The 12,311-nt window shown below is 38.4% G+C and overlaps 1 protein-coding gene across 1 annotated transcript; it reads left to right on the top strand.

Moving 5' to 3' along the window:
* The first annotated feature begins 3,208 nt into the window (after positions 1 to 3,208).
* On the top strand, positions 3,209 to 11,431 carry bco1l (beta-carotene oxygenase 1, like). Its single transcript, XM_005749410.1, has 11 exons — positions 3,209 to 3,316; positions 4,402 to 4,530; positions 4,629 to 4,758; positions 5,395 to 5,542; positions 5,740 to 5,887; positions 6,322 to 6,542; positions 9,045 to 9,311; positions 9,391 to 9,496; positions 9,568 to 9,662; positions 10,902 to 11,013; positions 11,123 to 11,431. Exons 1-11 carry the CDS (start codon positions 3,253 to 3,255, stop codon positions 11,281 to 11,283), a joined length of 1,581 nt encoding a protein of 526 aa, XP_005749467.1. The 5' UTR covers positions 3,209 to 3,252; the 3' UTR covers positions 11,284 to 11,431.
* The last annotated feature ends 880 nt before the right edge of the window (positions 11,432 to 12,311 follow it).

Here is a 12,311-nt window from a genome sequence, read left to right as displayed (position 1 = left end):
GATGACCTCTCCTGGACTGCAAATACTACGGCGGTGGTTAAAAAGGCCCAGCAGCGTCTCCACTTTCTGAGAGTGCTCAGGAGGAACAACCTGGAGGAGAGGCTGCTGGTGACATTTTACAGAGCCACCATAGAGAGCATCCTAACGTACGGCATAACAACATGATATGCAGGGTGTTCAGCTGCGGACAGGAAAGTACTGCAGAGGGTCATCAACACAGCCCAGAAGATCACTGGCTGCTCTCTGCCCAGCCTGGAGGTCACTGCAAACTCTCGGTACCTCAGCAGAGCTGGCAATATCATCAAGGACCACTCTCACCCCAGCAACCAACTGTTTGAACTATTACCATCAGGCCGACGGTACAGGTCACATAAAACCAGGACAAACAGATTCAGGGATAGCTTCTTTCCCAGAGCTATCACCGTAGTAAATAAGCACAAAAACAATTGAACCTATTCCATACCTTCACTGTCATTATATTATGCTGCTATCCTGTATATATTGTACATACTATTGTTTGAGTACTTACGATTGGTTTTTTTTTTGTACTTTTTATATTTTACATTTATATTTATTATTGAAACTTGCACCAAGGGAGTGGCACTCCAATTTTGTTGTACTCTGTACAATGACAATAAAGGCTATTCAATTCTATTCTATTCATCTTCTCCAGGTCAGTGTCAGAGCACGAAAGACATGTCAAACTGGTGTTACAAAGATTGTTGCAAAACCGCCTTTTTGTCAAAGCAGAGAAGTGTGAGTTTCATGTAACCACTGTTTCTTTCCTTGGATTCATAATTGAGCAGGGGAACTTGAGACCGGATCCTGGAAAGGTCAAAGCGGTTTTGGAGTGGCCCACACCCCCAAACCGCAAACAGCTTCAACGTTTTTGGGGGTTTGCAAATCTGTGACAATTTTCCCCTTGTTTTTTCTCTGTTCTGTAAATCTTCTGTCTAAGAAGAAATCTGAGGCTGCTGTTCTGAGAATGAGCTACCAAAGCTTTTTATGAATAAATCAATAAAGATCCATTTATGGAAAGCTGTGGTGAAGGCAGTTTTGTCTTTAATTATATTCAACAATATAACATTTGACCACTTTTAAGTGATTATTCTAACTTTCTAACACTAAAGTTAAGGTTATATACCTAATTTCTATTAAGTGGCCCAGCCCCTCCTATATTTTTATGTATGTGGCCCTCAGTGGAAAAAAGTTTGGACACCCCTGATGTAGCCATATGAAAGTCAGACATTGGTGTGTGAGTGAGAAGTTACTCTCTATTTACATTGTAAGTAATTATAAATATTATTTTTAATTTCTTGTTCTGATGCAAAGGCTGAATAACTAACAACAAAAAATAAATTAAAAAAGCAGGACCAAAGTATCAGCATCTGCTTTGGCAGAAAATGGATGGTGGCCTATCTCAGACTTTCTCCAGCCACCCTCTGAGAGATGTAATCTCTACAGTATGTCTTTGGTCTTACCTGTGGTCTACTCCCAGTTGGACATGCTAAAATAAAAATCACATAAGAGGTATCTTGGTCTCTTTACCACAACAGACTGGTACAGTAACCAGTCTGTCAATATCTCACTGCGCTCTCCTCTCACTCATGAACAGACCTGAGATACTTCTCACTCACAACTTGAAGAGACACTGCACTCTTTTCCAGTTGAAAACAATGAATTCAGAGTTGGAGGTGCTGATTCGTAACTCAACAACTTTACAGTCAGCTGCTACCATCCCAGTACATCGACCCAGTGGAAGTCGTTGTTTGTTGAAGACAGCAGACCTACATCCTCCACAAAACGCAAAGATAAGAATCTGAAAATGTGACACCCTCCATACCTTGACTGTTCACTGTCTACCAGGAACAAATAGGCCTTATAGCAAGCGATGGAGATGAAGCTTTCATTGCAGTTGTACAGAGACCAAAGCTTACAACAACAAGCCAGATACCCAATGGTCCTGCAGGAACCCCTGAATCTGAGGTTCAACTAACCGATGACTTGCCATCAATTTCAGCCAAATTGTTTATTCAAATCTAGGTATTGGTCCACAGCTGTTGCATCTGTGAAAGTAGGGTCTATATGCAAAACATTTCTACATTACATCACTGTAATGATGTTTATATACCAAAAGATGAGGTTCTGATTTTGAATGAATATTTTAATCTGCAAAGTAGCTATTTAACAGATGTAAAGGAGAAAAAAAGGTAAATAAAGAATCTAAGTAGATTGGATTAAATCGTGTCATTCATTATATAACAATCAAATGCTGAGTCAAAGCTTCTAATAGGTGTTAGACTATGATGTATTATTCTAGGTTGAGTAATTTCTAGGACACAGTGCCAGGACACACTCTGACCTGGAAAAATATCCCGATAAGAGCATTTGTAAAGTTGTAAACTGATTTAGATTACATCTGTTACTTTACATTACACGCAGGTGGAGGTGATAAACAGGATGTGTTGGACTTTTTATAGTGTACAAAGTCAAAATGTGTTTCAGCTGGATTATGATGATTAGTGCTGCAATGATTTAATTAGCACCCAATGCTGTAATCAACTGTAAACAATTATTGTTTCTAAACCAAAAAGATCCAAATGTTTGCTGTTAGTCAAAGTCATGCCTCTTAGTAAACTGTAAAAGTGAAATATATATTTCTAGCTATAAAGCTAGACATAACTATTGAACAACACAGCAATTTACAGTTCATATTTAGATAATGAGAATTCTTATCACTGGCTTACAGATTATCAATCAGACCTGAGATTAAAGATTCATCCAGCTAAAACGCGAAAGAAAAATTGGCAATAAGACAGTTTAGAGATACAGTGATATAAACATTCAAATAAGTTTGGATTTTTAAATAAAAAAATATGTTGTTTCAATTGAATTTTGTGTAAAAACAAAAAAGTGACAGAGCCTATAGATCAAATTAAATAAAAATGTAAAATATAGTTAAAAATATGTTTTAGTTCTTTTGATTTGTCTGATTTGATGAATGTAATGTAGCTGTGGACAACATAAGCCCATTATTAACATCTAAATGGTGCTTGAAGTAAGCCAACAGGCAGACTTTTATTATGAAAAGCCGAGTAAAGTCCATTCCAGCTCACTTACATAATCAGCTGCACTTATGTTTCCTGAAGCCTGCAAGTATCACATAGTCAGCTGCTGTCTGTGTTTTCAATCAGAGGTGGGACTCAATCGGAGCAGTGCACTCTGGGAGGCTTGTAGCTCAGGAAGAAAAGCATGCAGTCAATTATTTCAAGAAATGGATGTGAAACTCCAGAGCCAGTGAAAGCCGAAGTGAAAGGTGAGTTTGAACCATTAAAGAGTTTGTAAAATGTTGAGTCTGTTGGTTTAAAGAGTCATTAATAAATTCAGCTTGCTCTTTTGGAAGGTTTCCACCTGGACAAACAAAAAGAAAACACACAGCTCAAAAGGTTAGAATAGGCTTAAATAGACTGTCTGCTGACATTACCAACATATTCTATTGCAGCAAGTAGAATGTGACACCGATAAATGCATAGCAAACAGGGAGCAGTGCCAAACTCTGAAGACTTGAACCTCCACTTGTTGCAAGTATAGGTTTAAGTCTCTGTAGAATAAAGTATTTTCTAGCATCTGCCTCCAGAGTTATAATGTTCATTTGTTGTTATGTTTTGTTTATGTTAAATTAGAAACTTTGCAGCTTTTATTGGTCATATAGAGGAAATCCTGAGTAGATGTTTGTTGTATGTGCTTTGCATGTGTCAGACTGAATGGATGACTCAAGTCATAAGCTCTGTATTTATTATTATTATTATTATTATTATTATTATTATTATTATTATTATTTACCTGTTGTGTGGCACTGGAGTTGCTGACCATTTAATGATTATAATCATGGAGTAGTTTATTAGTAGTTACATTTCATTATCCTCCAAAATTACCTCACAGTGAAAATTGTTCAATACAAATGTTCCTTTATATCAATACCTTAACCAGAACCATTTTCCCATTTTATATATAAGAATCATGACTGTGGTATCTTTAAAACATGGATTTATGGAGTTAAAGGACACATGGGGCTTTAATTTTGCATAAATTAATTTCTGGTGGATCTGACTTTGCTTCAGTTATCACTGAAATTAGGACTGTGGCCCTCTATCACTTATTTTTACTGAGCTCTTCAGGTTAACAGTTCTTTCTTAGCCTAACGTCCATTAAAATTTCAAGTTAGGAGTTTACAACCTTTTGATCACTTCACAGTAATCCAAACCCCAAATGTGTAGTAAGATAAAAAAAGTTCCACAACTCCACAATGGACCTTTTGGTTAGATTGCTGTCACAAAGCTTCTGTGTTAAGAATGGATTTAAAGCCCATTAACAGTGGTGTTTGTAACCTTTGACCTGCAGGATCTGTCCCTTCCTGGCTGCAGGGCACCCTGCTGAGGAACGGGCCTGGGCTTTTCTCTGTAGGTAACTCTGAGTACAACCACTGGTTTGACGGCTTGTCGCTCATCCACAGCTTCACCTTCAGCAATGGTCAGACTTTGATAAACCTTCAGCATCATTTAACTGTTGACTGTCAGTTGTCCATGTAACTGCTGAATATGTTCAATGTTCTGATATTGCTATTTCAGGTGAGGTGACTTACAGAAGTAAGTTTCTGAAGAGCGACACCTATAAGAGAAACATCAAGGCAAACAAGATTGTTGTCTCTGAGTTTGGCACCATGATCTACCCTGATCCTTGCAAAAACATCTTCTCCAGGTAAAGCCCATCCAGATCATGATCTTACAGAATATATAATACTCAGATTTCAGATCTTTCTAGTTTCAGTCCAGAACAGACTTAAAAAGCTCAAGTTCAGCCCATTCAGCTTTTGTCCACTCTAGCTTTCTATGTTTAGTAGACATAAGAGATTTTAAATCTGGAACCGAATAGTGTAGTACATCTAAAGTCTCTGCTTCAATTTATCATGGATGGATATCACAGTTCTGTGTTAGTTTACCTAGCATACAACAAGAGCTAAATGGATGGATGGACTGATGGACGGATGGATGAACATAGAAATCTGAATCAAACCTTACAAGTCTTGTGTTATTGGTCCATTTGGGGTTTGATGATTTCAGATATGTACAGACCACTTTAAGTAAACTGGGACAGACTAACCAAGACACTTGAGGTTTTTCTGATGTTTATTTTTTTTAAATCAGAATATCTGCTTCAATTCATCAGTTCATGAAAGTGCAAAATGCAATTCTCTGGGCTAGTAAGAGGTTTACTTGCATAACCATTACCTAAAGACGTTTGGTTGATTGGATATTTGTTTTCTTAGGAATGTATACCAATACTGAATTATTTCAGCTGTGTGCCCCAAAAAACCCTTCCACGCTCTCTCACCAGGGCATTCACACACCTCCAGAATGTCATTTCTGACTTTACTGACAACAACTTGATCAACATAATTCGTTATGGTCAGGACTACTACGCTTCCTCCGAGGTCAACTACATAAATCAGATTGACCCTAACACCCTGGAAACTATCGGCAGGGTAAGTTAGTCTGCACATTCTGCCTGGGAACATTTTAAAAAGGTTCAGGTTTTTGTTAAATGGTCCACTGTTGAATACCCAAAGGTAAAAAGTAACTATATGAGTTTCGTTTAGCACCACAGTTGGATATAATGGCAACAAGCATCTCTGTGAAAGATTTGTCCTTCCTCAAATGTACTGCCCTGTATTAATTTCAGAAAAACTACAGGAACCACATTGCCTTGAACCTAGCAACGGCTCATCCACACTACGATGAGGAGGGCAATACGTACAATATGGGGACTGCTATTATTGGTTTTGGCCAGCCAAAATATATGATCTTCAAAGTCCCAGCTGATGCCTCAGGTGTCTGCAGTAATTCATTCTGTCCTGTTTATTTCTGTTCCTAAACTTTAAATCCTCAAGATAGATTATTTAGCAGTAATTAGATATCATTCTGAGAATATAGTAAACCTACGCACAGCAGTAAAGTTACTTATTTGCCATTGTGTGCTCCATGAGCCACGTATTCATTTGATTACAACTTAGGTTTAATTGATTTATGACACCACAATCAGACCTCTCAAAGAAGACAGTTGATATGAACTGTTACACTATCATTTACAAAGTGTGTGTCACAGTAGCTCACTTTATTTTCATTTGCTTCATTTACTTTCATTTACTTCATTAATGATTTTTAAATTATTGGTTCTCCCTTTTTAAAATCAAGAAATGAAGACAAGTGAACAGAGTAACAAGCAATTAAAGTGAAGCTTACAACACTGTGTTGACTGTTTCAGATAAAAATCACAAAAAGTCAGCGCTGAGGAAAGTGCAGCAGATCTGTTCAGTCCCTTTTCGCTCCTCACTTTTTCCAAGCTACTTCCACAGCTTTGGCATGACTGAGAACTACATTGTGTTTGTGGAGCAACCTTTCAAACTGGATATTGTCAAACTTGCCACTGCCTACTTCAGGGGGGTCAACTGGGGAGGCTGCCTCAAATTTGATCAAGATGATATGGTAAGTCTTCCACATTTTTATCAACTCCTAATAGTGAAATTATATATAAGTTGTCATTTAAGCTATTAAGAAAAAATCTACTCAGAGAAAAACAATGTTCCCTCTAATTTTTCATGTGTCTAAACGAACACACTAACTCCCTGAGCGGTCCCTTGGACCACTGTGAGCAACAGCAGAGGTGTGCACTGTGGTCACACATGGTTTATTAAAATAATCAAATTACAGCATTACGGTACGATCTTGTCACTGAAGTGGACGCGCAACGGGACATCATAGCGTGGCTCAAGCACGTTCATCATAGTTTAAACCCCTTGTTTTGCACAAGGGAATATGACCTCCCGTCTGCAGCTAAACACCCCAGTAGCTTTTGTAATAGCTTTAGCCCGGTTGGATTGGGCAGCAAAGGGCTGCTTAAATGCCGCAAACTCCTCTGCTCCTCCACCTGGACCGCTAGCGCTGATCATAACTATGGCTTAACAGACTGCCCACCCACACCATACACATACTTTTTTTCCTTCTTTTTCGAATCTTCATATCACGTGCGTGTCGAACCGTGGAGTGGGATCGGTTCGGATTATGGATCAACCGTGATCCGTTACACCACTAGTTAAAAATAACTTGAACTCCAATTTTGAAAATACAACTTTCTTTTCTTTTATAAAGCTCTGACTTGTATTATAAGTATGAGTCTGTGGTCTGGGAGAGAGTCCTGTAACTCTGTCTGCAAAATACAGTGTATGACCAATGTTGGGCAATTAATTATATAGTTGTTTTCAAAAAAGTAACTGAGTTTTGCAAACAACAAAGGTTTTTGCAGCTGTTTACCTAAAAATGCAGCCAAGGCGGTTTTTTAAATAAACATTTCAAACTATTTACAGAACAATCAGCTGTTCTGCATCAAATTTGACGCCACACAAATTATTTGTGCCACTCCAAAAATAATTTCTGTCCACTATGAGCTAAAGGAGAAAAACAGCCTGATACCTGCCTGACAACAGGAGATGTATCACTCCTGTATCACCTGTAACATTCAGCAGTCACCTCATTGTTCTGACACACACAACAAAAACTACACTACACACTAACTACACAAGATTTGCGTTAAACGTCACAAATATCTCACATATCAAAACACCGCCGTCACTCCTAAAACTTCCCCCTTCCTAAACAATAAATGCCATGTTGCCATATTATTTTTTTGATTGGTGACATGGTACATTTTTCCACCAACAGGAAAGGGTGGGTTTTTGGTTTTGTTTTTGCTCACAGGTGGAGAGCGCTTTCGAGCGTTTTACTTATAAAACGCTGTTTTTACTGTTTCTTCCCACAGTAAATATAAACAACGATAGTATTCAGGAAGAAAACCAAACATTGCATATACTTTTATCATAACTCTGATTTTACGTGGCCTATCAACACGATTTAAAAACTGGTGTAAAGTCCACATTTTCTCCATCAATTGTTCCGTCTGTCCTGCTCACATCTCCAATTGTTGTACATGTTGTCATTAACGTGGCTTCACTCCACATCAGCCACGCCGCTTTGCTCGCTAAAACACCGGCACATAAGGACGCTGTCATAGCCTGTCAACAACGTTGATTAGCTGCATATGAATGTAAATCGCATTATTGGCTGGACTATGGGATAAGGTGGCATTGTTGTAATCCCATACGGGAGCAGCCAGTCACTCACTGACTAACACTGCAAAACAGAATTGTTAAAGTTTTAATTTTAATTTCAATTCAGGTAGATTTTTTTTTTTTTGGTGCGCAATGCAGATTTTCTGTGCGCAGAGACCGTGTCAGCAGTGCGCAATTGCGAGTGCGCGCAGCTTAGAGGAACATTGGAGAAAAACTACACCGACAGTATATACTGATTATTTGTGGGATTCCACCTGGCTCTCTCCTTGGCCCTTCACATTTGTAGTTTAAGGTGCAATGTTGGTTCTCTGTGCCACTGTGGGCACCAGAACAAATTGAAAAACATGAAATGTTACATACCATCACTCTGTTAAAGCATGCTGCCTCCTTAAAACCAAGCAGAAACGTCTGGGCTGAAAAATGAAGCCAGTGGTGAAGTACCAAAAATTGCAGATCTTCTTTTTGCAGATCTATTCTAGCCTGAACAAATGCCAGGAAACCAACCAAATAATTGCATGCACTGCCATCAAAAATAGAACAGGCAACAGTGTACTACAAAAGTACGCTGCACAAAAGCACCACTAACATAGTATAAAATGATTTATACAAATTTAAATCATCTTAAGATATGAAATAACACAGAATAGAAGCGATACTGCAAATACCGAGTTTGTCATTTTCTATTTTGCTGGATTTACTTATTATGTAAAACTAGACTCTGATTTAAATTTTCCACAACAAGAAATTGCTCATTGCTGATTTGAAGTCTCCCAAGAAACCAAAAAACAATGGATTAGTACATTTCTGGTTATAACAGGTATTTGAGGTTTTCCGTAATACTGTTACCTGTTTTCTTTTCCAGACTTTTTTTCATATCATCAATAGAAAAACAGGAAAGGAAATCTCCACATGTTTTCATGCCGATGCCCTGGTGGTTTTTCACCACATCAACGCCTATGAGGATGACGGCCATGTGGTGTTTGACCTGATCAGCTACAAGGACAGCAACCTGTACAACATGTTCTACCTGGAGAACATCAAAAAAGAGACTAGCAACTTCATCCAGAGCCATAAGAGCTTCTCCCCACCATCCTGCCAAAGATTTGTTATTCCGCTCAACATCAACAAGGTATAGTTAGTATTTAGTGAAGATTCACTCACACTTACATTCTATTTCATCAATAAATAACAATGTACCTGTTCTTCAGGAGTTTCCCAGGGGATCTAATCTGGTGACTCTGACTGACACAACGGCTCAGGCAATTTTGCAGGAGGACGGATCAATCTATTGTCAGCCAGACACCCTTTTTATAGGTTAGTCATCCACAAAGTGACTGTCATTAAACGCTGTCTGATCCACCTAACGAGTCTGATTCCTCTTGAAGGTTTGGAGCTGCCTGGGATCAACTACAAATTCAACGCTAAAAAGTACAGATATTTCTATGGCTCCAGGCTAGAGTGGTCTCCTCATCCCAATAAGGTGAAGCAACATTATTGATTATCGATTTATTAAATCAATTACATTGCTTTTGGGGTGAACAATTATACATACATGAACCACATTTCCATGTAGTTAACATTGGACACCAAATGTGATTTTTTTCCTAAACATTTATCCTTCTATCTTCTGCTTCTTATTGGGGCCTGGGTCATAAGGGTAGGAGTCTAAGCAGTTGAGCTCTCGCTCTACTGGCCACTACCTTCATCCTTCCTAGCGGGAATATCAAGCTTTTTCCACACCAGCTGAGAGAAATATTCTCTCCAGCACGACCTGGTTCTGCCTGCTGGTCTATTCCAAGTTGGGCATGCACCTAGAAGCTTTTTTGCCCAGGATGCATGACTAAACCACCTCAATTAGCTCCTTTTAATGTGGGCATCCAAGCTCCCCACTCTTTCTGAGGGTGAGCTCAGTTGTCACTTGGAGGAAGCTCATTTCAAATAATCAAGCTTTTAAATTGTCAAAATGCATCCATAAAGCATCTGTAAATGAAATTTCATGGTAATAATGAAGCAGCTAGTCTAAGACATGAACCCCAAAGTCCTGAGTTTTACCAGTTTTACGCCTGAAAAAATAATGGTCTGGATTTTGTTTTTAAGTAGGATTCCCTTAAGATCAACTTGCGTAAAATGCAAAGCCAGAGACAAAGCATTAACCAGCTCCTTCTTCCAGCCTTAAATGACCTATATGCAAGCAGGACAAGACAAGCAAAACATTTTAATAAGCATTCAAATGAATTAAAGCAAGGTCCCTCCAATTTAAATGTACCCAATTTCATGGATTAATTATGGTCCAGGCCTCCATTTCAACATCGGAAACAGGGGGATGGGGGTGGGGGCAGCTTTGGGTAAAGTTTTGTAAGTTTTGTAGGAAAATTGAATTGAATATCAGTCAGTAACACAAATTCTGTTTCTTTACATGAAAACGACAATAGGTATCTTCAAGTGCTAGAAACAACTACGACGCTGGCTGTATTTTATGCACTATAACTTCCACAGATGCACATATGAGGATGAACAATCTTAATCTTAATCTTAGACTAATCAAACTAAATCATTCAGTCAGCGTTTTCAAACAAATAAAGTGAAAACGTCAGTTACTGTTGGCCTAGTATGGTGCTGAATACTCAAATCTGTGAGGACAGTGAATGCCTGAACCAAAGTTAGGATGATCTATTCTAAGGTTGTTGAGGTCTGCTACTTTAACACTATGACCCAACAGATCGCCAAGTTTGACATTGTTGAAAGGAAACACGTTGAATGGGTGCAGAAAGACTGCTATCCTTCAGAGCCAGTGTTCGTCGCATCTCCCGGAGCTGTGGAGGAAGATGATGGTGAGAGCTACGCTGTCAAGCACACAAACTTATATATTTAGAAACCACAATAATGGTTGATGTGCATAGAGCAAAATGTGTATTTCCATTGTATTTTTTCCTTATCCAGGAGTCATCCTGTCATCCATTGTTTCTGCGGATCCCAGCATTTCTCCGTTCATGCTCGTGCTCGATGCCAAAACGTTTAAGGAGATCGCCCGAGCCTCCATCCCCACCACTGTCCACATGGACCTCCACGGACTTTTCATTCCCGCTGCTGATTCATCATAGTATTGAATCTTTTAATTAAAGTAGACAATGAAGTCAAACTTATTTTTAAAAAAACCTTTTAAGCAATGTCCAGTGTTAACAGTGGACACAAAAAATCTACTGTTACTCGCTTTACCTTTGCTAATCTTAAAGCACTTTAAAAGACAGGTTTAGGGGAATATATAGCATTAAAAATGCAAATGAAGTGAGATCAGCAATGTTTGAAAATCTCATTATAGCTGCACAAAGTTTCCACCTCAGTCACGTGTAGAAACTTTTATGGTAAGTTAACATTTTTCTTTATTTCCAGAGATTTTATTTTGTAACATAAAAATGTTGAGAAATTAAGCATAAAACACAATTACTTTAATACATAAAAGCTCTAACTGCTCAACTTTTAGACTGAGATGTGTCTTCTCATGCAAACAACAAACTTACTGTTTGCTGCCCTAATTTAAAACCTAATGACCCGAGGGGTCTCAAGAGAAAATGGCTACTGTGTGTTATGTTGTTATGATGTCCCAAATGAACCAACACGAGATACTCGTCAGACCCCAAATATTGCCCTGTGGTTGGGTGCCCCCACCAATCAGTCAAGTTTTCCTCCATGTTTCCTTTTGAGGTGTTATTTCCTATTCTTCGTCGAAATCAAGAGTCTAAGGATGGAGGCTTTTGTTGGCTGTACAGATTTGTATTTTGTGATACACAGCTATATAAATAAACTAATCTGACTTAAATGTAAGTTATTTTGTCTTTTTTTCCTTCTGCTGTGTTTCCATATTATTTATGCATGACCATATTTTGATATTTGCCAATACAGTTGATCATGATTGAACAGTAAGTTATAGTCACAACAGCACCCGATGCTTCATTTATTGATAATGTGGTGAACTGTACAATAGAGATGCTTCAAACAAAATTCCAGTCAGGAGCTCGGCACAATTTCAAACTGGTAGAGAAATCAGCTCCTGAGTTATGGTGCAGATTGATATCAAGGATGGTAGAACGGATTCATCCTTGAGTTTGACATAAGAACTAAATTACTCACT

Source organism: Pundamilia nyererei, unplaced genomic scaffold (genome assembly GCF_000239375.1).
Source record: "Pundamilia nyererei isolate P.nyererei 1_Seehausen unplaced genomic scaffold, PunNye1.0 scaffold00244, whole genome shotgun sequence".
NCBI classification, from domain to species: Eukaryota; Metazoa; Chordata; class Actinopteri; order Cichliformes; family Cichlidae; genus Pundamilia; species Pundamilia nyererei.
This window is presented reverse-complemented; position numbering and strand designations above follow the sequence as displayed.